Here is a 24,783-nt window from a genome sequence, read left to right as displayed (position 1 = left end):
TCTTGATCTTGGAGTTAGCCTCCAGAGCTGTGAGAAAATAGATATCTGTTGTTTAAGCCACCCAGTCTGTGTTATTTTGTTATGGCAGCCCTAGAAAACTAATACAGATTTATAGATACATAACATTTATAGGTGGTTGGGTAGTTATTACGCTGAGTGGCAGAAGCATTATTCAAAATTATCTTGATCTGGTTCAGTGGGGTTGATCCTAAGTTCTGCTCTGAGGTCCATAACAGCAACTCAACTAGTGCAGCAAGTTAGATGTCCAGCATGGCAATTGACTTGTAAAGATGAGCTACAGGTTAAGGTTGACTACTTGACTAACAGCTGCTGAAAGCTGTTACAAAATTAAGCTACATTAATAAAAAGATAGCTCCCCAGTCGTGGAATATTATAATTTCACTATATCTACCTAGAATGGTGTTTCATTCTGGGTGACACCTTTTTAGGAGGAAACTGACCAACTAGATTATATCCAGAGAAGGGCAACCAGAGAGTTTGGAAACATGCTGTATGAGCTGTCATGTCGTGGAAAGGGTTGTGGCTGTGTTTGAGTTGTGGGGGAAGGAAGAACTCCATTTGAGGTGGATGTTCCTGGGAGGCAGGAGTGGTGGGTATCACAGTGGAAGTTCCAACACTCCTTCCACCCTGGATGATTAGTGGAGTCAGTGAGTGCCTGGCATCCCCCTGGTGGTAGTTATTGTGCATGTGACATGAGTTGAAACGGTCAGAGTGAAGGGAAGAGTTTATATTCCACGCTCGGGGGGGGAATATTTTTCTCTTTTTCCTCTGGTCCAAAGTGAACCTGCACCTGCCATAACCATCATGCTACCAACGAGAGAATGAAGCTCATGCTGAAGATGACAGAATAGAGAAATGGAAAGAACCAGGGCCGTGACGATGTTTCTGAATCCTTATGTCAGCCACCCCCAAACCTCCCAGCTGCTGGACTTGCTATTCTGAGAGATAAATGTCCTTATTGTTTAAGGCATCCTAAGTTGGAATTTCCTTTCCTTGTAGTAGAACCATCTTAACAGATTCTACAGGGTTGGGCTGAAGACAAGGATGAGCTTTCACAGATAATTCCAAATACCCATCAGTAGAGTTAGACCCTTCCAAAAAGGGAGCTTTTGTTACTGTAGGAATTCAAATAGAGTTTGACTATGATTTTTAAAAAATCCTTTATTGAGTGGAATTTTGCTCTAAATGATTTTCAGGTGTCATTCAAACCCTGATGAAGTAAGATTCAAAAATAATTCTTACTAAGGTGTGAGTGACCATGAAGCTGAACTTTTCCCCGGGGTATTTGCATTATCGCCAGCATAACTCAGATGAAGCTTTTATTAGTAGAATGTGGAGGTGGGGGGAGGTTTTGTGCATGAGAGCCTTCCAGGTGCTCCTTGCCTACTTCATACGAGTGTGGCACTGTCCTCTTTGCCTATAAGGGTCTGTGTCTGGGGTCCCCACTTTTGGAAGGTTGCTGAACCCTAACCAAAAGGGAAATAAACCATATTGTGACTGCTAGATTTGCAAAAGACAACATACAAAGGGCCTACAATATCATGGAGAGGAAAAGTGAGCAAGGGCAAGGTTTTGTGGATTGTGGGCTCTTAGTGGGAGGGGCACAGAGGCTGAGGGGAGGGGTGAGAGGTAGACTGAACCTTGCAAGGATTACAGGGAAGCAGTTTTCCACCTGCTTTTTTTTTTTTTTTAATAAATTTATTTTATTTTTGGCTGTGTTGGGTCTTTGTTGCTGCACACGGGCTTTCTCTAGTTGCGGCGAGCGGGGGCTACTCTTCGTTACGGTGCGCAGGCTTCTTATTGTGGTGGCTTCTCTTGCTGTGGAAAACGGGCTCTAGGCGCGCGGGCTTCAGAGGTGGGGTGCGCGGGCTCAGTAGTTGTGGCTCACGGGCTTAGTTGCTCCACGGCATGTGGGATCTTCCTGGAACAGGGCTCGAACGCGTGTCCCCTGCATTGGCAGGCGGATTCTTAACCACTGCGCTACCAGGGAAGTCCCTTTCCACCTGTTTTAACCCATGCTCCCTTTTGACATATGTCCCCCTTCCATAGTTCATACTATAAAAATTATAGTTAAAACATAATAGAATGTTGACTGTGCTTTAAAAGCTACACAGTTTCTCCATTCTAATTCATCACTGACAGGACATTTGCAAACACTCCTGCCTCCCCTCTGAGAAATTTTGAATCACTGTGATAGATTTTTCTTGATATTGGTCCCAATGTTGATTAGGTTTCTAGTGGTTTCTGTAATTAAATATACAATAGTAGTGAAAACTGTATTTTGCCCTCATGCTTATGACTCTGAACCAGAAAGTATGACCTCACACCGTGTATCTTGTATGATACATAACCAGACTGGGCTGGTTGGGGAGAAATGTTCACAGAAGCTGAGAATGTAGTTGGCGAGGCTGGTGTGGTGTCACTCACAGAGTGTCAGGGCTGCACAGGGGCTCCGAAATACAATCGTATTGTCCACTCTATCGTAACGCCAGGGAGGCCATCTGTGAGCAGGGATGTGACTCACTGGGGGCCCGATGGTTAATGAATCACTGACCTGAGGGTAGGAGTGTGAGCACGCCCAGATTTTACTTCAGGGGATCATTTTTTAAGAATTTGGATTTGCAAGGAAATCAAATCTGATTGATTTTTCAGTTAGTGAGAGGGATCAATGCAAACAGGAGGCCGAGGTGGTGTGAAGAGGCTGATTACTAAGCTTGTAAATATTTTCATGTGTAATGGGGGCAGATGACTGTCCAACCAGTGTTTCTCCCTGGTGGTGGGAATTCTCAGTCTCACTGGCACTGGGCATTTCTGGTGTCAGGGTGGCCAGCACTTTCCTAGCGCTGTCTGGGGAACCAGAGGAGAAAAAGAAGCCAAGTTCGGAGATGGGCTCAGTGCTCACGTTGGCCATATGTGTAAGTGGCCAGCCTGTTTACCGCTCTGAGGCTTTACCTTCACTTCCGAGAGACCTCATCCCCTCTCAGGTGGGAAAGCCTAGTCGGCTTCATTGGGGGGCACTCAACCAGTTTCTTTACTTCCTGCTCTTGGCTTTCCAACGTCAGGCTAAAACAAGGCAGCTCAGGTGTTGGATTCCAGCTCCAACACAGAAACTTAAAATTCCCTAGAAAAGTCCCTCTAAAATGGAGAATATCATTCTGGAAGAAACAGTTTGATCAGCTTTGTTAAGATGTTAATTATTAAATAAAATCAATCAGTTTTAGTTTGATTTTGACTCTTTTCAGTTAAAAAAAACCTGAAGGTCATTCCTTCAAAGATTTAAAAAAAACCCCAAAAAACAACCAAAACCCAGAAATCCCAGTGTGTTTTTGGTGACCCTCTGGGAAATGGAGGTTAGAGAAAAAGCCTCTGAGGTAGTGGTAGAAGGGGTAAGAGTATGTTTTCCAGTTTGGAGACTTCTTTTTTGTGGGTTCTTAGTTGTTACTGCCACCAAGGCACAAGTGTCAGCAAGGCTGGGAGAGGCCCGAGCCCGCTGAACTGGGGCCATGAAAGCTGTGATTGCCCTAGGTCATAGCCAGCCCAACAAGGGGACACTGTGGATTCCAGTCAGATGGAGTGGCCAGAAGCCAGCAGCGGCCAGCAGTGACCACTACCAGAAAGTTGGCCAAGGTTTTAAAGAAAGAATTAAGGTCACAGAAACAAAGGCAAGCAAGGAGTCCCAAACGGGTGCTCAGAACACATACAGCATAGCAGGGTCGTGTCTCTCTGAGCCTGTTCTTGGGGGGAAGGTGTGCTGACTACGCTTTCATTCATAGGTGGATAGCTGGCAGGGGACAGGCCAAGGACATTGCAGACGAAGTGCAGCAAGTGGAAGAGAACAGAGGGAGTTGTGGCTGTAGATGGATTCTGGAACAATACAGTCCACCTTTCCCTTTCAGGAAATAGCCGAACTAGGAAAGTCCCTAAGACCTTTCATTTGTAGACAAACTGGTTTGGTTGTTTGAATTGTGATACTGCCAAGCCATGGTTTTAGACTCATAAAACTCAAATCCAAGTATGTGACAGTGGGGGCTGTTCTCATGTCCTAACTGTTAATAGAAGTACTTCATTATTAATAATAATAATGGTCAGGGGAATGGCAGCTGCCTTTTTAATGAGCACTTAGTATATGTCAGGCCCAGTGCTCAACAATAACAATCCTAAGAGGTTGAAATTATAATTTTCATTTAACAAATAAGGAAAATGAGGCATGGAGAGGTTGAGTAACTTGCCTAAGGTGACCAGCTATAAGAGCTGGGATTCACCTTAGATTGGTAAGAGCACCAAATCCCATGCTCTTAAGGACTACCATATATGTGGCAGCCATGAGAATGCATCTTGCAGACCTCCAGCTGCCAGGAGTGCAACTGACTGAGGGCCCCAGGCCTCTGCTCTGAATCCATCATGGCATTTTCCCACGGGCTGCTCCCAGCCAATGACAGCATGGCTGTCAGCTCCCAGGTCAGCTCCCAGAAGACACAGGACTCCTCCAATAGCCAACTTCATCTTGCCGAACTTTCTTTAGACTACTCAGTGGTCTAGGTTGCTTCCACCCATCCTTCCTTCCTGCTGTTCTATCAGGCTCAGTCCATCTGATGGTTTTCCCAGCTTCCCTCCCTAATAAAATCCTTGCATCCTCTTTAATCCCATTTTAGTGTTTGCTTCTCAGAAGACCTGGACTAACGCAGTGTACCACACCAAATTTCAGGACAGCTTGGTTCAGCCTGCCAACATAAAGTGGGGATTAGTCAGTTTCCTGCTTCTCTTCAGATTCCACACTAAGAGGCTCAAGGCCCAAGGCCTTTCAGTGATCCTCCCTGTGTTGTATTTTTCCCCCCAGCTGGTAACTTAGGTGGTTGGTCTTATTCATCGATTCATCCATTCATGCAAGAAGCATTTATTGATTTCTCACGGTGATTTCTAGACCCCGGGGATCCAAAGATGGATATCAGGGAATCTGCCCGCAAAGAAATCACAGACTCGTGGAAGAACAATTTGGTCGACGGATAAACGACTCTAATTGCTAATGACTCTTCTGTGCTTACTCTTTGTCAGGTACTCTTTTAAGTGTTTTATATGAATCAGCTCATTCTATACTTACAACTATTGAACGTGGTAGGTGGTATCATCATCTCCATTTGCACACGGGGAACCTGAGGCACAGAGAGGTAAGTGGCAGAGTTGTGATTTGAACACATGCAGAGCCCTCTCACTCACTGCTGTGCTACACTGCCTCTTGCCATGCCACCTCTTCTAAGAGTGTGACTGTGCCTGGGGAATGCAGGCTTCCACTGCGATGGAAACCCTGAGCCCAGAGCAGTTCAGTTCCCACTTTAAAAGTCCCTATCAGCTGCCATAGTGATCTGCTGGGCAGTCTGGTGGGGGCAGATGCCTGCTTGTTGTGGATAATCAAGACTTGCTGCTCCTGCCTGCCTGGAGGTAGCGGGATCTCTGCTGGTGTCTGTCTCCATGGCTACCCAGAGCATCCCTGGGTTGCCTGACACTCACTTCCTGGGTCACGTTGGACTGGCTAGCCCTGGACTACTGTATGCAGAGGTATGCTTCTGCTCATTTCCACATGGAGAATCATTTCATAGGAACTCTCATTCGTTAAATGAATAGTAACAAAAATAACAAATAACTTTGTCTAGTACTTTAAAGTTTTCAAAGGACTTCTAAGGGTTTCTCACTTAATCCCAGTAAGCCTGTGCAGCAGGCCAGGCAGGTGTGAGTATTCTCATTTTAAAAGAAAGGATACTGAAGCTTTGAAAAGTCACAATACCCTGTGACTTGGGAGATGGAACTTAAATCCAGGCCTTCTGTGGCTTCCTTGACTGTACTCTTCCAGATCCCCTTGCTAGCTGCATTTATGTTGCTAGGAAATACTACACCGTATCTTTAGAGCCTTGCCCTTAGTCGCCAGGTTTTAATTATTGGGGGCTGTCAGCAGCTCCTGGGTTTTTTTAATTTGGGGATAAAAAATAAAGGGGTTTTTATTTTGACCCACAATTATTTAAGCAGATTTGGATGCCATCTTGTTGTTTTGTATTTTTTTAAAGCAGATCACTGAGGAGAGCATGCCCCTACCCCAACTTGATGGTACATGAAAACCAGATACAGCATTTCAGGGTGAGGAGTGAGAGAAAGTTACCCATTCCAAAGATGGAAAGTGAAACTGACCAGTCCAGTTTCAGAGTTTCAGCTGGTTAGAATGCTAAATGTCAGCAAAAGTGGGGGCAGGTAAACACCCTCTTGGCCCTTCCTGGAAGTGTGATGACTGAGTGGTAGAGAGACAAAAGGAGAGGAGTTTTCTTTACAATTTCTTAACCTTGGTTCTACTATCAAGAGTTGCCTTCATCCTGTCAGTTCTTGGCTGGGTGAAAATAAACTGCATTTTCGTGGTCTGCTCCAAACAAAGCCCATTTGTCCTCACACCAGTAAATCCAGATATCAGTGTCTACTTAGATTAGAATTGATTCCTGATCCAGGAAACCGAGAAGAAGCAGTTTAAAGACTAGTTATTAATGGCCTCATTACAAGTCTGTGTCATGCCATTTGAGCAAAATTTACATACAGAGAGGAAGCACATTTATAAGTGTCGGAAAGAGATGAAGAAAGAGGAAGCTTTCCTGGGGGGCTGTAGTAGCCCCTGCTTTGTTAGCAACAATGGGGTTTCCTGAGCAATGAAACAGGGACCTGCTGGCCTCCAGCCCTGAGAGCCCTGGTGGAGAACTTTCTCCCCAGTGGTGGCCTTTGGAATGTAGGTATGGACAGTGTGTCTTAAAGCTCTTGATAAACTTGGGCAGTGAAGCTGTGCTTGGTTGGAGCAGCCCCAGAGATGATGGGTCCAGGATAGAAATGGGTTTCTGTGGAACCTGGATCCCATGATGTGGCAGCAGATTTTTCCCCAACCCTTCCCAGATTTATCGCAGAGACTGGTTGAGGGAACTTCAGCCTGTGGCCAGGAAGCAGCTCACACAGGGAAATTATTTCCCCACTGGGGTCATGTTTCCCAAGAGCAGCTGCTCCTTTGGTCTGGGAACTGGCTAGGAGATGGGAATCTTGAGTTCTTAATGTGGTTCAACCATTAAACCAGCAGCTAATGACCTAGGGCCAGTCAGTTCATGTCCCCATGCCTCCAGTTCTCCCATCTGCAAAAGGGAGGTGGTCACATCTGTCACATGTGCCTGGGAACACAGAAGAGAACAAATGAAAACACATTAAAAAGTTCTGAGGCACTGGGTGGTGCAAGAGCTCTAAATATCCTTCAGCTTGTCGGGTGAGGATAGAGTGACTTGGCTGTGGTGCTCAGAAAAGTTTCCTGAAGGTTGAACTTGGGAGGGGGTTGGAGGGCCCCAGCCCCAGCTGGGTGGGTAGGAGAGCTGGAGGCAGATTTTATCATTGGTGGGCAAGGGTGAGCCCATACTTTCATCGGTTGTCATGGCAGCCTCAGCTGTGGGGCTATTTTTATTCAAGCTGAAGAGCAAGTAGGGTGAGTTGGGGAGGGGACGGGAAGAACCATCATCCTTTGCTTTAAAACAAAACTAAACTAAACTGACACTTTGAGTAGCTCATTTAGAGCAACTAGGTGGGGCCTGGATAAAGGTCTTAGGGGCCTGAGCTCTCCTCTCCTCTTGTCCTACCGCCTTATCCTGAACTTTGAGTACCTTGAGAAGGGCCAGGGGAATTACCTGGTGAATAAAGGAAAAACGATTCCCTGTCTATGTGAGCTGGAAAAGACTGGGGTTGATGTACAGTAGATTCCTGATCCAGAGCCCTCTACCAAGTGCTGCAGATCCATCGATGTGCAGTGAAACTGGGCAGCCTCAGGAATCTGCAGCTGACACAGACCATCTGGATGGCAAAGCAGGTCGGATGTGACAGGTGAGTCAGCCTGTGTGGGGAAAGTCAGCAGCGTCGACTGCCTCAGGAAGTCAGTGTGGGCTTATGGGAGGAGCGGATCCATTCTTCCTTCTCCTTTCTACTACTTTCTCCTTATTTCCAGGGAGGCAGAGTGGCCCCCATGAGTTTATTTAAAGTCTGAATTGGGGATGTGTCCACAGGGCTCTGCCTTACCTTTTTGGCATCATGAGGATGATGATGATGAAGGTGACAAGGACAATGACTGATGTCACTCTAATGAACTCACACTAACACCACTAAATAATCATCACCTCCTCCCTCCCCTGACTTTAGTGCCAGTAAGACATGTGATGGGTAAGAGTCTGGCATTCCACTGACCCTCTTAACATCATTCTGATTGATGACTGTACGTGACTTCAGGGGGTAGCTGGTGACTTGCGGGTTGGGTATACTTGTCACTGTGTTGGGAGTTTTTTAAGTGAAAGGGGTTAGGTGGATGGGAAATTCAATACCCATTAACCAAGGTGGGTGAAAAGGGAGAGAGAAAGACCCATGGGTGATGACTAAAATGAAAAAGCAATCTTGATGTTTGCCAGGAAGCAGCAAGAAGGTGGGGTTGTTGAAACTCAAGATCTGAGTCCCACCACTGCCAGCCTCTCACCTCCCCCCGCGAACCCACATGCTTTTGCAGTGGAGCAGAAGCTCCTTCACTGGGATCCACACATTTGGAATCTGGGGACAAGGCCAGGACTGAGGTCTCCCTTTGTGCTTTCTAAGGACATAACAATAGCTATGACATTGATTTTCTAAGCTTATAGCTAGTGTAAACAAGATACACGGTAGGAGAAATATTTCGTCTACTTAAGAACCATTTTTCTAAGCATTTTGTGAACCATGCTTGTGGTATGACATTGGGTTAATTATAGCATCTTATTTGCTCATGAAAGCAGGTAGAGCAGGATGTTGGCTTGGTAACACTTTGTTAGCCACTAGTTCATGTTATTTTACAGACTTAGAGACACTGCTTGCTCAAGGTGTGGTGGGTGGTCAGCCCCTCTGCTTCTCGATTCTGACAAAGATTTAGAAAAGAGCTGACATATTCTACTTGTGTGTCTGGAATTATTTCAAAAACAAGCAAATTCAAGAAAATTCTTCAACTTTCAGAAAAATAAAACTACGTTTTTGGGAATTCCCTAGTGGTCCAGTTAGCGCTCTGCACTTCCACTGCAGAGGGCACGGGTTTGATCTGGTCCGGGAACTAAAATCCTGCAAACCGCGTGGCGTGGCCAAAAACAAACAGCCTAGGGTTTTAATCTATATTTTACAGAATTTCTTTTTCTCATGAATACTATTTAGTGACAGGTCTTCTATGTGTAAACCAAACTCCTAGCATGGCATTTGGGGTTCCCTCCCTGTCCCTCTCCCCTCACCCTCCCTCCCTGCTTCATATAGAAGGTGCCCCCCTTGCTTCCTGTGGCCCACACACATCATTTGCTGTCTTGCCTTCGTGTCCTTAATCATGCCTTTACCTCTGCCAGGAAAGTCCTTCCTACCCGGTGCCCGCATTCTCTGTGCCTTTCAAGGCCCTACTTGTCACGTCTTTGGGGATGTCCTTCCTTCTTTGATCCGTTAGTGGCCATAAACTGTGTTTTATAAATCCCTGCTTATCCATTGTAATGTTTTGTTTTGAAGTTATTCCTGTTATCGTTTGTCTATGGAAGTTGGAGAGAAGCTGTTTCTCTCCTGTGTGGTCCCTCCACTATCAGCGAGGACAGAAATATTCTCACCCTGACATTTCTTAGGGGGCCTAGGATAGGCTTTGAATATTTGTTATTCATTGATAGGCATTGGATGTTTGTTGAAGGAATAAAGGAATGAATTACTAATTATTTTATTAATTTAAATGGAAAATATGCTTTTTTCACAAGAATGGTAATCTCAGCACCTAAATGCTATTTGCCTTAGTTAAAGTAAATTAACCTGTCTTCTTCATCCTTCAGGAAGTTTTTCTCAACTTTCTAAACTTCTGTTACATTTTTCATGTGCCGGCACTTTTATAAACACTTGGAAACATAACTCACTCTATTTAGCTATATTTATGGTCTCATAATGCTTGCTGGTATCACATAGTTCTCTCAATTGTTTCACGTGGAGCCTCACCTTCCCAGTTCAGTTGTAAGCTCCTTAAGGCCGACACTCTTGAGGCACACTCTTGGGAACCCCCGTGGGATCCTTGTCATGCATATTCAGTAGACACTTGCTCAGTGATTAGGAAGCTCAGGCTTCAGAACATTTTATGTCAGGCTTTGAGAAATAGTTGTTTTATGATTTCATCATCATGGCTTAGATAGGCTGGATGAGCTTCATAATAGCTGAGAAATTTCATCCTGAGTGGAAAAGCCTCCAGAAGTTTCTCCAGACCTCAGGCAACTCTCTGTACTCCTGCCCCACCTGTGTGGTGGTCAAATTTGGGTCTCAATCCGGGATGCGAATGCAGAGGGAACATGGCCCCTTTCCTTCATGGACCACGCTGCCTAGGTTGTTTCGCTATTCATTTCTGCTTTCTTCCAAGAAACCTTTGAATCTTCTTCACTCTTTCTTTCATCAGCCACACTGGAAATCCCAGATGCAAATTGATAATGTCCTCCTACTTCATATCAGCCCAGAGACACGTGTGGGCCCCTGTCTGGCTCCAGTGACCACTTCTATTTCATTCCATTTTCGGCTAGATTGGTGGAAGGCTCTTAATTCTCAGTTGAAATTTATCTCCTTAATTTCCTTCTCTGTTCACGTTCTTTTTCCTTGTTATCTAAAAGTCAGATAAAATAATTCGACATGTTTATGCTACAGGCCTTCTTCCTGCCTTCCCACCTTTGCTTTACCTTATTTAAAAAAAATCACTAATAAATGTAGCTTGACAAAATGAAAGCAGTATAGGGACTTTCTTGTGGCGCAGTGGTTGAGAATCTGCCTGCCAGTGCCAGGGACACGGGTTCGATCCCGGGTCCGGGAAGATCCCACATGCCGCGGAGCAACTAAGCCCATGTGCCACAATTACTGAGCCTGCGCTCTAGAGCCCGCGAGCCACAACTACTGAGCCCGTGCACCACAACTACTGAAGCCTGCCCGCCTAGAGCCTGTGCTCTGCAACAAGAGAAGCCTACACACCACAATGAAGACCCAATGCAGCCAAAAATGTTTTAAAAATTAATTAAAAAAAATAAATAAATAAAATGAGTGATTTAAAAAAAAACAATGAAAGCAGTATAGCATAATTCAGCTTTTCCCAAACTTCAGTCATTTGAGGATCCTCAACATGGGTTTTGGTTTATCTTTTTTAACAGCTTTTTTGAGATATAATTTATATGCCATGCAATTTACCCATATAGAGTGTACAATTCAATGGTTTTGGGGGGTATATTACATTATCAATTTTTTTTTTTTTTTTTTTTTTTGCGGTATGCGGTCCTCTCACTGTTGTGGCCTCTCCCGTTGCGGAGCACACGCTCCATTTGCGCAGGCTCAGGGGCCATGGCTCACGGGCCCAGCCGCTCCACGGCATGTGGGATCTTCCCGGACCGGGGCACGAACCCGTGTCCCCTGCATCGGCAGGCAGACTCTCAACCACTGCGCCACCAGGGAAGCCCCTACATTATCAATTTTTAAAAATTGTGACTATATATATACATATACACATATATGTATATACATATGTAACATAATATTTGCCATTTTAACCAATTTTAAGTATACAATTTGGCATTAAATACATTCACAGTGTTGTGCAACTATTACCACTGTCTGTTTCCAGACTTTTCCTTGTACTCTTAACAATATTTTCTTTAAGTCAATGCCCGTTTTTTTTATTTAAATAAATTTATTTTAAAAGGAAACTTTGCTGCTATAAGTGAAAAACCAGTATCTCTTGATAGAAACAAGGTAACTATAAAAATAAAGACAATAAAAACAAAACAGTGGTATTAAATTCTACTAGACACTCATGCCTGCAGAAGCCTGTGGGCTTAGGGCCTTGTTCCTTCCCTGATTCAGAGAGAGAGGTAAGCATGTTAAGGAGAAGTTAAAAGCATCCTCCTGCCAAACTGAGCCTTTCTTCTTGATATGAGTGGGATTGAAAGAACTGAAAGGGGACTGCTTTCTTACTGTGTGGCTCAGTGTCACTGCATGTTTGCTGTACACTTTGGAATCATCTCCTGTGTACCAGTCACCTGCTTCCCAGTGTGGGAAACTATCAGAGCACACGAGAGCGTGGATTTGGGGGTTAACTTTCTATACAGCGTGCACTGTGTGACTTGGACAATTTATTTAAATTTCGGTGTCCTATTTTTCTTCATCTGTGAAATGGGCAGAATTATTCCAATCTCTTAGTTATGATAAAATAGAATCACATATATCAAGGGTTTTGCATGGCTCCTGGCCTATAGTAAATGCTCAACAATGGCAGTTGTGGTCATTTTAAAGAATAAAGATACCTGTTTATAGTACTTTCCCCAAAGCTTAGCATTACCTTACAAGAGAAGTTAGCTTGTATATTCTGGAAAACAAAACACACAAACAAAAAAACGCTTCCAGATCAGAAAACATCATTCTCTGGCCATCCTTACCCTACCCCTCCCTCAGACTACCAAAAAACAGTCCTGACTGAACACCAGTGTACAGGAAAGAAGCAGTAAGCACTGTGGTCTGAAAACTTATTTGGAAAGTGAGACAGTTGTAGCTTTGGGGCAGAGACCCCCTCGAGCACGTGGGACCCTGGCTGGTTCAGTTGGAGTTCAGTGTCTTTTGACTTAAACCCCATCCTTGGAATGTGCCTGTTGGCCGTGGTGGCAGGTCATGGCATACCTAACCAAGGCAGTATTGCTTAGAACAAGGCAGGACCACCAGGTGTTGGTGAGCAAAAGCCTATGTCATTGTCTCATGAGCTACAGTTACAACCCCAGACCAGGAATAGCAAGTGATGCTGCTTCCTGCCCTGGTCCACATCCTCAAAGGAGGCACAGACCCCTGGGGGCGAATTCCCGTTCTGCCTCTTGCTTGCTTGCTTGCTGCCTGAGCTGGGCTGGGTTTCTTCAATCCTTCAGGCACCGCATTTCCATCTATCAAATAGGAATAGGATATTGATTTCTATCTCACAGGGTTGATGTGAGAACCAAATGAGATTGACTGTTAAAGCAGTCACCACGATGTTCAATAAATGGTAACTTTTATTGTTGTCAATATTAGTAATAATCAGGAGTCTGTCACCAGCCCTCTTACCTAGTATGAGCTTGTCCATGTGGCTTGGTGTGTGTCCAAGTGCATACACATACTCAATTCATTTAAAATTCATAGTTTCTTTAGACCCAAATAATGTTAAATAACTTTTTAGACTCCCTTGTGAAGGAAAAAGAATTATGAGCCTTTAGTGGTGGTAGATTATCTTGATGTTGTTGAAATACGTATAAACATATTCAATTCCGGATGCTTATTGTTCTTTCCCAACTCCAAAAGCAAAACAAACGAACCAGATACAAATACACGCATAAAATAAATACAGGGCAAACTGACTACATTTGTTTTGTCATAGATGATGGTCATTTACTGAAGCAGCATCATGTATGTGGCGCAAAGCTCTGGTGCTCGCTGATTCTGTCCCAGGGGCTTGCTACAGCTCTCCAGTGTTATTGTGGGACTTGGATCTCCCACTGCATTTCTCTATGTGAAGCAGTGTATGGGGAAACCTTCTTGTGTTCACTTGGCACAAATGCCTCATTTACATGTCATCCTGCCCCCTGTCTTCTTTCCTCATTAGCCCCTGACAGCTTAGCATGACCTAGTTGCAAAATGATACACACACACACACACACACACACACACACACACACACACACACACGGGCACCACAGTCCTGTGGCTGGGCCCAGTTATAATGTGGTCATTCAGATAATCTGGAATGTCTTTTCATCCCATTTTAAAGGCATTGTCATCTAAATGAAAAGCCCAAGCACTGATTCTCATAAGACTACATCTGAGGACTTTTGGCAGATACCAGTTTTGAGAAAGATTGATTCACATCCTGCCTAGATCCCCAAAGTTTTGAAGCAGCCTCCAAAATTAAACACAATATAAAAAAGAGAAATAGGAAAGACCAAGACCTGGATGAAAATGTTAACAGTGGTTAAGAACCAAAATTGAAACTGAGCTACCTGGCAGCAAGGGCAGAAGGTGAAACACACCATGTTAGCTTGTTCTTATTGTCTAATGAGAGAAAGCAGCCAAGTTCTCTGGGGACACAAACTTCCTGCCACTGAACTCAAGGAGTGTTTGCCACAAGGGCCCTTTATAGATGAGCTGGATGCACAAAGAAAGTCTTCTTCTATAATTTCTCCAGAGTTTCTCCAGGCCTTATAAAAGCTGAGAGGATATTGTTAAATTTTAAAGCAGTAAGGATACTATTGGTGTCTTATTAAGACTTTAACTGGCGAGGATCCTTGGGGTTTTCAGTGTGCCTTCACTCAAACTTTTATTTATTTGAGTCGCAGGACAGTAAAGCTGCTGTTTATCTTCAAGGTGGGGAGGGGGCGAGAGGAATCTACACGTTTAAGTGGGAAACTTTGGAGCCATCTCACTCTTTCAGGTGGGTTTCAGTGGTACTTTTGTCTGGGTTGGTATATGCTTCAAAGGAAACTCTGCATCTGCTCAAGTGGTTGGACCCTGGCTCGGTCTGTAGTGCGCTGTGGAAGAGGCCGATGTGGCTGAAGAAACTTAAGTGATGGTGCTGGCAATCAGAGCCACCAGAATCTACCTACAGAGCGAATGGCATCCTGCCTGACTTCTTGAAATGAATTAGCTGCCAGTAGCTAATTCACTTCAGGTGACTAAATGAATAGACTTACCGGAAGGGATTGTTTATAGGACCCATCTGAACGCTGGGGAAATCTGCCAGGTGCTGTACTATTAGGACCAATCTCATCATAAATGATACCAAGCTGATGAAGTGATTAGACAAAAGATTCAGCTGTTAACTTCTTTCTTCACCCATCCCCATCATCAAAGTGCTTTCTCATTGTGGAGAATATGAAAATACATGAACAGTTGGAAGGTAGGAAAGAAGGAAGAAAAGAGGGAGGGGGGGAAGGATCATGCAGTTTATCCATACATTTTCTTCTGACCTTTTAAAATGCATTTTCCTTTATATAATTGATATACTACATTATAAGATATATAATTTTATATTCTGCTTTTTTGCTTAACATGTCATAAGCTTTTACTTAAGACTCTTTGAAAATAATATTTTTAATATTCTTTTATCAGACAGGTTGTTTTTAGTTTCTCAGCAATGCAAAGAATTATTTAGCAGACATCTTTTTTTTTTTTTTTTTTTTTGCGGCTCCGGACGCGCAGGCTCAGCGTCCATGGCTCACGGGCCCAGCCGCTCCGTGGCATGTGGGATCTTCCCGGACCGGGGCACGAACCCGTGTCCCCTGCATCAGCAGGCGGACTCTCAACCACTGCGCCACCAGGGAAGCCCTAGCAGACATCTTGGTTCACTATCTTTGTCTACATTTTGAACAGTTATTTTCCTCCTTAAGAGAGATTTCTAGAAGTAGAATTATGTGGCCAGATATGAACATTTTAAAGACTTGCTCTTTCTCTGTATATGGTCACATGGCTTTCCAGAAAGGGTGTACCAGTTTATAGTTTCTTCAGCAACAAATGAGAGTATCTGTCCTACCTCACCTTCAAATATTTCCTAATTAGAAAAGGTGAAATAGTAATATATTATTTTTATTTGCATTTCCATGATGATTAGAGATAATGAATGATTTTTAGTTTTTCTGAATGGGAAGGTAAGTTTTATTTCTTCCTTTGTGAATTATCTACTTATCGGGCTTTGGGTATTTTTAAAGAGATTTCTATGACCTCTTCATATATTAAGGAGAGCAGCCCCTTGGCATATTTATATCAAATTTTTTAACCAATTTGTGGTTTGCCATTGAATTTTTCGGTAACAGTTTTATTGAGATATAATTCACATAACAAACAGTTTACCCGTTTAAAGTATACAATTCAATGATGTTTTTGTATATTCACAGACTTGTGCAACTATCACTACAGTCAATTCTAGAATATTTTCATCACCTCAAAAAGAAACCTCACACCCTTAGCTATCATCTCCCAACCTCCCCCAGCTTCCCAAGAACCCCAGCCCTAGGCAATAACTAATCTACTTTCTGTTTCTATAGATGTGCCTATTCCAGACATATCACATATTTGGAATCATATAATATGTGGTCTTTTGTGGCTGGTTTCTTTCACTCAGCATAATGTTTTCAACGTTCATCTATGTTGTAGCATATATTGGTATTTTATTCCTTTTTATGGCTGAATAATTTGTCAATCCATTCATCAAAGAATGGACAATGGGTTGTTTCCACCTGTGGCTATTATGACTAATGCTGCCCAAGCATTACAATTTAGTTTTTAGGTTTTTATAAATTTGTTTACTAAAATTTTAAATTCATGTCATCAACTCTATTGCTTTTTGGATTGTATTTCTTCAGTTGTTTTTTTTTTTTTTTTTCAGTTGTTTTTAAAGTAAACAAATCTTTTCCCAAAACAATGATAAAATTTTCAACCATATTTTTATCTTTTTAATTTTTAAAATTTGTTTTCATTGTTCATTTCAATCTATAATCCATCTAAATTTTATTTTGGAGTGTATAAGAATTAGGAAGATTCTAAACAGTCTCTCTGTCCCTCCATGCCCACCCCAAATAGCTAAAGTTTTTCAGTACCATCTGCTGTCATCCTCACCAACCATTTTCTTTATTCTGTACTGATTTTTAGTGCTTTCCTTACCACATATTAAGTTTTTATGAGAATGAAACTTGATTTTGCAGTTGTCTATGGTATTTAATTGCTTGGTTTAATATTTTAATAAATTTAATATAAAATAAGACTATCCTTTATTGTTTTTTAAACTTTAGTAGGAGACACAAAACCTATATAAATGGAATTTTCCTAGATAGGAAAATTAAATGTTGTAAAGAAAAACATCATGGCAACTACAATTTAAAATTCAATGCAGCAGTGGGTGTGTGACCTGTACTTTACATTTTATTTGAAAAGTGAGAAAAATTTTCTGTGTGATTACTGTTTTAGTCAGATTTTCTACTTATTTTGAGACAATTTTGGTAACTTATATTTTTCTATAAAAGTTGTATTGAAATTAAAAAAAAAACTCTTAGCAATGAGTTTTCACATCAGTATGTTTCTAAAATTCTTCTCCATATCTGCTGTTATCATCTCTTTCTTATTTGGCTTATTTCTATTTCTCTGTTCTTTTCTTGATTATATTTACTAGAGCTTTGACTCTTTGGCCAGCCAACTAATTGGGTCAGTAATTTGGGAGAAATGAAGAGGTTTTCTTTTTTTAAATTAATTAATTAATTTATTTATGGCTCCATTTCGTTGCTGCACGCGGGCTCTCTCTAGTTGCAGCGAGTGGGGGCTACTCTTCGTTGTGGTGCGCAGGCTTCTCATTGTGGTGGCTTCTCTTGTTGCAAAGCATGGGCTCTAGGTGCACAGGCTTCAGTAGTTGTGGCACATGGGCTCAGTAGTTGTGGCACACGGGCTTAGTTGTTCTGTGGCCTGTGGGATCTTCCTGGACCAGGGCTTGAACCTGTGTCCCCTGCATTGGTAGGCAGATTCTTAACCACTGTGCCATGAAGGAAGTCCCTGAAGAGATTTCTTTTTTTGAAGCAATAGACTGTACTGTGGGTCTATCCCACTGAGATTATACCTGTACAGTAAATTATAGTAGGTTGGTACCCACCACGCTAGCCACGCAGGATAGTGTCTAAACAATTCTAGAACGATAAGTAGTTCCAGGGTGCTTCTCACAGCTTTAAGAAACTGACTGAATGTTTTAAGTCAATGGGGTTATTTTCTCATCCAGGAAGAACCTCAGAAATGAAAAAATGGCATCAAATAATACAAAATTAAAGCTTGATGTGGTGTTATATAATTATTAAGAAGAAGAATATCAATTATCCCTAACTTTTTGGCTCTTCCCTTCACAGATTCCTGTGGTGGGTGGGAGTTGCTTGGATGGCGTGTACAGCTCTGTCCATGGAGATGGTCCCTGGCCATTTTAGTAGTAACCAGTCAAGGAGAAAAGGATGTGGGGAAGGGCAGATCCAATGGAGAAAATGGCAGCCTTCCGTTAACTTGGCTTGGACCACAGAGAGGTGGGAAGACCACTGCACTTAGCCTTTGCAGGGGGATAATTAGCACTGAGTAAGTGAGGTAGGACTGAAAGGAAAGATAGAGGACATTGACGGTTCTGATGCCTAGTCATAAACAGTTCCTCCTTGAAACTCCCAGGGTTCTTTGTCCCCTCTCTTGACACTAAGATCCACCTGGATTCCTGCTGTGTGAACAAGGTTGGAGACCAAGCTGCACTCAGCCCGGCCTTCTGGAGTAGTGCATCTTGGGAGAAATCACAGACAGGGGACAAGCAGCAGGAGTATGTGCCTCACTGCCCATCACACTTTGGGGCCTTGTGTAGACATCTGTCAGCACACATGCCAGGCTCTAGGACAAGACCCCTGTCCAAGGCTGTGGGGCTTTTAAATTGTTTATCTGGGAAGCCTCAGCCCCTCCCCCGGCCTGAGAAGGTCCCCGGAGGCCCTTGCCTCACAGTTATAGCCCTAGGACGCGGTGGTGCTTGGTTCCCCATCCCTGCTCTGCCACCTCAGCCTTCATGGTTGTGGGAGCACAGCCCTCCCCTGGCATGACCTGGGATCTAGAGTGCAAGCTTGTGTTACAGCTTTCTGTGGGGACATATCAGTGGCCTGGTCTGCCACCCCAGCTTTCTCCCAGGAAGGATTGCGCTCCTTCCATGAGGCCAGCCTGCAGGAATCAGCCAAGTTAACCCCTACCTCTCACCAGCCCTTTTAGATTGCAGGCTCTCTGAAGGTAGGATGGATGTCTGGTTCACCTTCATGTCCTCGCAGTACCTAGTATGTTTGTCTGGCTCTGTCAGTGGTTTAGGAATGGAGAAGAGCAAGCCCAACGAAGGGACTAGATGAACCTTCCCTCTCCTTGTATCCATTCTTAACCATTTTGTTCCTCTTTGAGGAACACACACACACACATGCACACACACACAGAATCTTGCACACAGGTACCCTATCAATCAATGAGTCCTGGTTCAGAGCCCCAGCCCTAGAACGCTGCTGGTAGGTTCCACTTACCCCTGTCTCAGCATTATCTCATTCTGTGCCACACCCTATCTGCACACCCCTGCTCGCCTTCACTGAATCTGTGCACGCTCTAATCTTTCCACAGCAGAGGTGTTGGCTGTGGTACTGATTTGGAACCCGGTTATACTCTAAGATTTGTTGAAAGTGATTGCTTTTTACCCTTGCTCCAGAGAGAGTACGTTAGCTAGCCATGACCCTGAGGAATAATCGCTTCCTGGAAAGCGCAGGTTTTACTTAATGTACAAAAGATGATCTTTAAGTGGACAGTCCATTCTTGAGCCCCCCTGAGGAGATGGGGCCTCTTTCCTCACAATCACTGAAGCCAGCCCTGCAAGACGTCCCGAGGTAAAGCTTCCAGAAGTCTGTTGTTTGCGACCAGACCTGTCAGCCTCAGACAGCAGCCCACCTCAAATGTTTTGGCTTTTCTCCACACCATCGTCCTCTTGTTTTCACCCTACCCTCATGGCCTCCATGGTGGTTGACTTTTCCCCATGAGGTCCTCTTTCATGATTTCCTGAGTCACTACCTTCAGCCTGTATTTGTTTGACGGCCGGAGCCATTTCCTATTTGGTAACGTCTGGGGTTTTAATGGGGGTGGAACATGCCCGGCACTGCTTCCTTCTCTTTCCATTCAGCCGTGTTCTCTGTGCCACAGATTCTGGCTGCGACTCAGTCACTGACACTGAGACCGAGGACGAGAAGGTCCTTCCCTACTCGGAGCAGCAGAGCCTGCCATCGAAGACTTCACCTGGGAACCTGATGGTGGTGCAGCCAGACCGCATCCGCTGTGGGGTAGGCACTGCTGGGGCTGGTGGATGGATGTTGGAGCATAGGCTTTGGAGCTTTTCAGTGGAAGTTGTAGTAAAGGGAGCAGGGTTCTTCTGTTGCACCTTACTATAATCCCAGCCTTCCTGTGGGGTTTCCCTGTGCACTAACTACCCTGGGACCCCCAGTGCCTGGGCCCTGGGCACACCTCACTCCTTTAAGTCAAAGGGAGATGAGCCCAGGAATGTATATGTCATCAATCTAAGACATTAAGTTCATGATCAAAAACTTAGAACGTGTTGAAGACCAGCAGACATGAATACAAAACACTTATATGCCAACCCTGAAGTCAGAGGCCTGGGTCTGTTCCTTCCAGCCTAGCGCTGGGCATTTTGAGAGCTTGCTTCTCCATCAGCTGGCCCCCTTTACGGCCCAAATGAATGCCTTGAAGCTCGGTGGCTGAAACTTGCTGCCCAGCATTGCTTGCAAAAGGGAGAAAATTAATGCCTGAGCATGTGACTAACGTTTTCAGGGGTAGGACCTATGTTAAGAGGTGACCTGAATGTGATGGCCAACTGATGGGCCACTGTCATGTGAATCCTACCATAGTATTGATAGTTTTTCATTATCTTTCTTTTCCTGATGAGAAATGTGTGACATTGGTTCAGAGCACTGAAACACTTTTTTGTGGGTAGGAGCCCTGTGCTAAGTTTGCCACTGTGGGCTCCTGTAGGCAAGAGGGCATGATGGCCATGGAAATGGAAAGTCCTAGCTTCCCTGCACTTGTGAGTGGTTTTCTGCGTGGCCTGAGGCCACGAGGCATTGGGCAAGGACTCCCTCCGTGAGGGCTGCAAACTGCTGCTTCGGGCTGGATTGAACTCATAGACATGTTTGGTTCCAGCTACACAGTGTTTTAAAGAGTTAGGCGTGAACACCTGTTTCCAGCCTCCTTTGAATCAGAATCTGGTAATAACCAGGCCTGAGATGAGCAGCTGGGCCAAGTGACCCTTTAAATGGGGTTGTGCATCCCCAGGTCGCTGGTTCTCATCACTCCCCTTTCTTTGTACCCACTTCACTCCTTTTCCTTACCGTCCAGGCCTTCGTAGTGGGCATTTCAGTTTCCATTGCCCTCGTACTCCTTCCTGCCTGCCCCACGCCCCTTTCATCCTGAGACCACGCTGGTGGGTGCCTGTGGGGAGAGGATTTAGAACTAAAGGATGATGCCCTGCCCATGCTCCCTGGTTTTCCAGGCTTTGGCTCCTTCTCCTGTGCTGGTTGCCACTGACCCAGGATTCTCACTGTTGCCTGCTCCAGGTCCCTGGCTCCTGGGGCAGCTGGGCTGGGGTTGGGTCATGACTGTCAATAGAAGAGACACACTCGTCTTCTCTGGCTCCCCATGCTCCCTGGGAGAAGGGGCAGGTGGGAGAGGGCTAGACCTGCAGTGGGAGTCAGGTCAACCACATTCACCCTAAGCAGTCTCCGTGAGCCAGGACCACATCCCCCTCCCACCTGTTCTGGAATCGTGGCCCTTGTCACGAAGGCCTACTATAAGGGCTGGAGAGCAGAATCTTACAATGAACATTTGGGGATTAGCTGTGGCCAGAAATTTCTCTTTTTCCCCTGCTTTTTGGAGGGCCTGTTCTTTCCAGTTCAGTGTCTTAAGAGCTTAACCGCATAACCAGCCCAGTAAAACAGATAATTCCATTTAGCAGGTTTGGCCGGAGGTCTCAAAGCAATGTAAAATAGCCACTTAGGTTGCTCAGTGCCTTGGGAAAATTAATCCTCCAGTAAGTTATTTTTGTCCATCTAAGAACAGCATAAATTGCAGAACCCAAGAGGGCTTCTCTAAATCAGTACCTCTCACTCTGTAAGGTGCATGAGTCACCCAGGGGTCTTGGTAAAATGCAGACTCTGGTGTGGTCGGTCCAGGCAGGCTTGAGATTCTGCATTTCTAACAAGCTTTCAGGGATGCCAATGCTGCTGGTCCCTTGGCCTCGCTTTGAGTAGCAAGGCTGATCTAGAATAGTGCTTCTGAAACTATCTGTGGTGAAGAACTTTAAAAAATGTTTGTTGTTTTAAATTTCCAATTCTGCCATGGACCAATACTTTTATAATATACAACAAAAAAGAAATGCTATAGAAATTAAATAAAAAGACATATGAAATACAAGCCCCAGGTTTTAAAATTATTATTAGGTTTGACAGACATAAAATTACTCTATCAAATTGCTATTAAGGTTTATAAATGTTCACTCTTGGTTTTTGTGACTTGTCTTGTTGGGACCCGTGGCAAGCAGTCACTGCCTGCCACTGGACTGCAGACCCCACGCTGCTCTGGAACAGCCTCACTAGGTAGAGCTGGGGCTGCAGAAGCTGGGGAGGCCCTCTGGCTCAGCACCCTAACAGGAGGGAGGAGGGACAAAGACCAGTTTCCCGTTCCAGGCAGAAACCACTGTCTACGTCATTGTGAAATGTAAGCTGGATGAGAGGGTGACAACAGAAGCCGAATTTTCTCCTGAAGATTCTCCCTCGATAAGGGTGGAAGCCAAGCTGGAGAATGAGTACACCATCTCCATGAAAGCTCCCAGTAAGTTGCCCCATTTACCTCCAGAAATTAGGCATCATGTGAAGAGACCCCCTCTTACTTTCTTTTACTTGCCGACAACTGTCTTCATCAGCCACTGAGAAAAGTGACAGCCAAGATGTGGATTTGGTTGCCATGTTCTATTTAAAGGAAAAGGAAGTTATATAAACATATACGTGTGATTGGGGCGGGGGGAGATGGATATACTAAAATGTTTATAAAGTTCATATATTAACATTTTTTGAAATTAGAGAAAAATAGGAAAAGTAGGGAAAAAAGTCATCTGACACCCTACCACTCAGTCTTTTTTGCCCTTTTTCATAATTTTTATAAACACAGTTGTTCCAATAGTATCTATTACCTTATATTCCGTTTTTCTTTATGTAATCTTAATTTACTGTCTCTTCATCCCTTTACCCCTGTACTATTATAGGGAGTTTGTAACTTTCCATTTTATAACATATTTTTTCTATTACAAAAGTAATGTGTGCTCAATACAGCAAACTTGGAGAATACAGTAACCATGAAAGGAAGTAGATAGAAAATTACCCATATGCCCACCTGCCAAGGAAATCACTGGTTTCTGTATTTTCCCACATCTGTGTACATAACTTTATGTCTTGTAACCAACTTCTGTTACCTGGAAATACACTATGAATATTTTCCCATGTTAATAAATACTCTTTTACAAAATGATGCTTAATGGTTGCAAGGTAATCCATTGTATAGATGTACCATAATTTATAAAACCAGTCCCTTGTGTTGGATCTATATCTTAAAACCATAATGTTTAAAGCTATATAATACTCAGTTGAATAGAAGTATCATCTTTTAATTTTTCATTTCCTCATTGTTGCATATTTATGTAATTTCTGATTTCTTACTGTCTTATTTTATTTAAAAAAATTTTTTTAACATCTTTATTGGAGTATAATTGCTTTACCATGGTGTGTGAGTTTCTGCTGTATAGCAAAGTGAATCAGCTATATGTATACATATATCCCCACATCCCCTCCCTCTTAACGTCTCCCTCCCACCCTCCCTATCCCACTCCTCTAGGTGGTCACAAAGCACCGAGCTGATCTCCCTGTGCGATGTGACTACTTCCCACTAGCTATCTGTTTTACATTTGGTAGTGTATATATGTCAGTGCCACTCTCTCTCTTCGTCGCAGCTTACCCTTCCCCTGCCCCGTGTCCTCAAGTCCATTCTCTATGTCTGGTTTTATTGTCTTATCGTTTTAAATGATGATATATTGAGCATCTTTATGCAGGCAGGGTTTTTTTCTTTTGTGTTTATGATTATATCCTTGAGATGGAATCCCTGAAACAATGGGCATTTTTAAGAGTCCTGGAAGACAGTGCTTAATTGCTTTATGAAATATTACTATTCCCGTTTATTTGCTATATTGTCGCCAATGCTAGGCATTATCACTTTGAATATTTTTGCTAATTTGATATGTTTCTAAAAAGTAGTCCATTGTTTTAATTTGCGTTCCTTTGATTTCTAGCGAGGTTAAATATTTTTCCACGTTCTCTACTTGTCGCATTTCCTCTTTTGTGAATCGAATCTTTATGGTTGGTGTATTTTTAATTTTTTCTTTCCCCCTCAAAACCCCGTCCTGTGGTGTAGAAGAGAGAGAGCACCCAAGGAGAGCACATAGTAATGACGGCAGCAGAGCAAGTGAATCAATTCTACTGGCCCAACGGCCCAAAGCTCGGCGGAGTCCCACCGCCAGGTCCCACCTCTGGCGACCACTGCCCTTTGTATAAAGTGCTTTAAATTCAACTATTCTTCCTGTCTGTTGTGACACTGGGCCTACAGTAATGAGCAAAACAGATGAAAATCTTCCGAAAGTTAAATTGCAGACCCAGTGAGGATAATTCCTCTGACTCAGAGCCCTCCCGTGTGTTACTGTGCCCACCGCTACTTCTGCTGTTTCTCTCACTTCCCAATCCTGCAGCTCACCTCCAAGATCTTTCTTCCAGTCCCCAATTAATTTCTTCACCATTTAAGTAATCCATGAACGCTTTTCCCTGTACTCTTGTACTACAAAAAAAGAGCAGTTTTATGGTATCTTTTCTTCTGTTCAGAACTTTCATCTGGGAGTGTTTCTCTGAAGATATATTCTGGGGATTTAGTGGTGTGCGAAACCATTATCAGCTATTATACTGACATGGAGGAAATTGGGAATTTATTGTCCAATGCTGCAAATCCTGTGGAGTTCATGTGTCAGGTAAGGATGGTGAAAGGATACTGGAGTTTTCTAGACCTGTAGTTTCTGGT

General features: G+C 43.7%; 1 protein-coding gene across 2 annotated transcripts in view; it reads left to right on the top strand.

The window, feature by feature from the left end:
• PIK3AP1 (phosphoinositide-3-kinase adaptor protein 1) overlaps positions 1-24,783 on the top strand; it is a 113,057-nt gene that overhangs the window by 32,638 nt on the left and 55,636 nt on the right. The window contains exons 1-4 of one of the 2 annotated variants that reach the window (XM_032607782.1): positions 7,605-7,902; positions 19,804-19,940; positions 22,356-22,500; positions 24,591-24,733. In XM_032607782.1, coding sequence (XP_032463673.1) covers positions 19,908-19,940; positions 22,356-22,500; positions 24,591-24,733 — 321 coding nt within the window. In that variant the 5' untranslated portion in view covers positions 7,605-7,902; positions 19,804-19,907. Of the gene's footprint in view, positions 1-7,604; positions 7,903-19,803; positions 19,941-22,355; positions 22,501-24,590; positions 24,734-24,783 lie in introns of those variants that run through there. The other variant, XM_032607781.1, reaches the window with a different exon arrangement.

The sequence above is a fragment of the Phocoena sinus genome, chromosome 16 (genome assembly GCF_008692025.1).
Source record: "Phocoena sinus isolate mPhoSin1 chromosome 16, mPhoSin1.pri, whole genome shotgun sequence".
In the NCBI taxonomy this organism is placed as follows: domain Eukaryota; kingdom Metazoa; phylum Chordata; class Mammalia; order Artiodactyla; family Phocoenidae; genus Phocoena; species Phocoena sinus.
The sequence above is the reverse complement of the archived record's forward strand: the minus strand, read 5'-3'. Positions and strand labels throughout refer to the sequence as shown.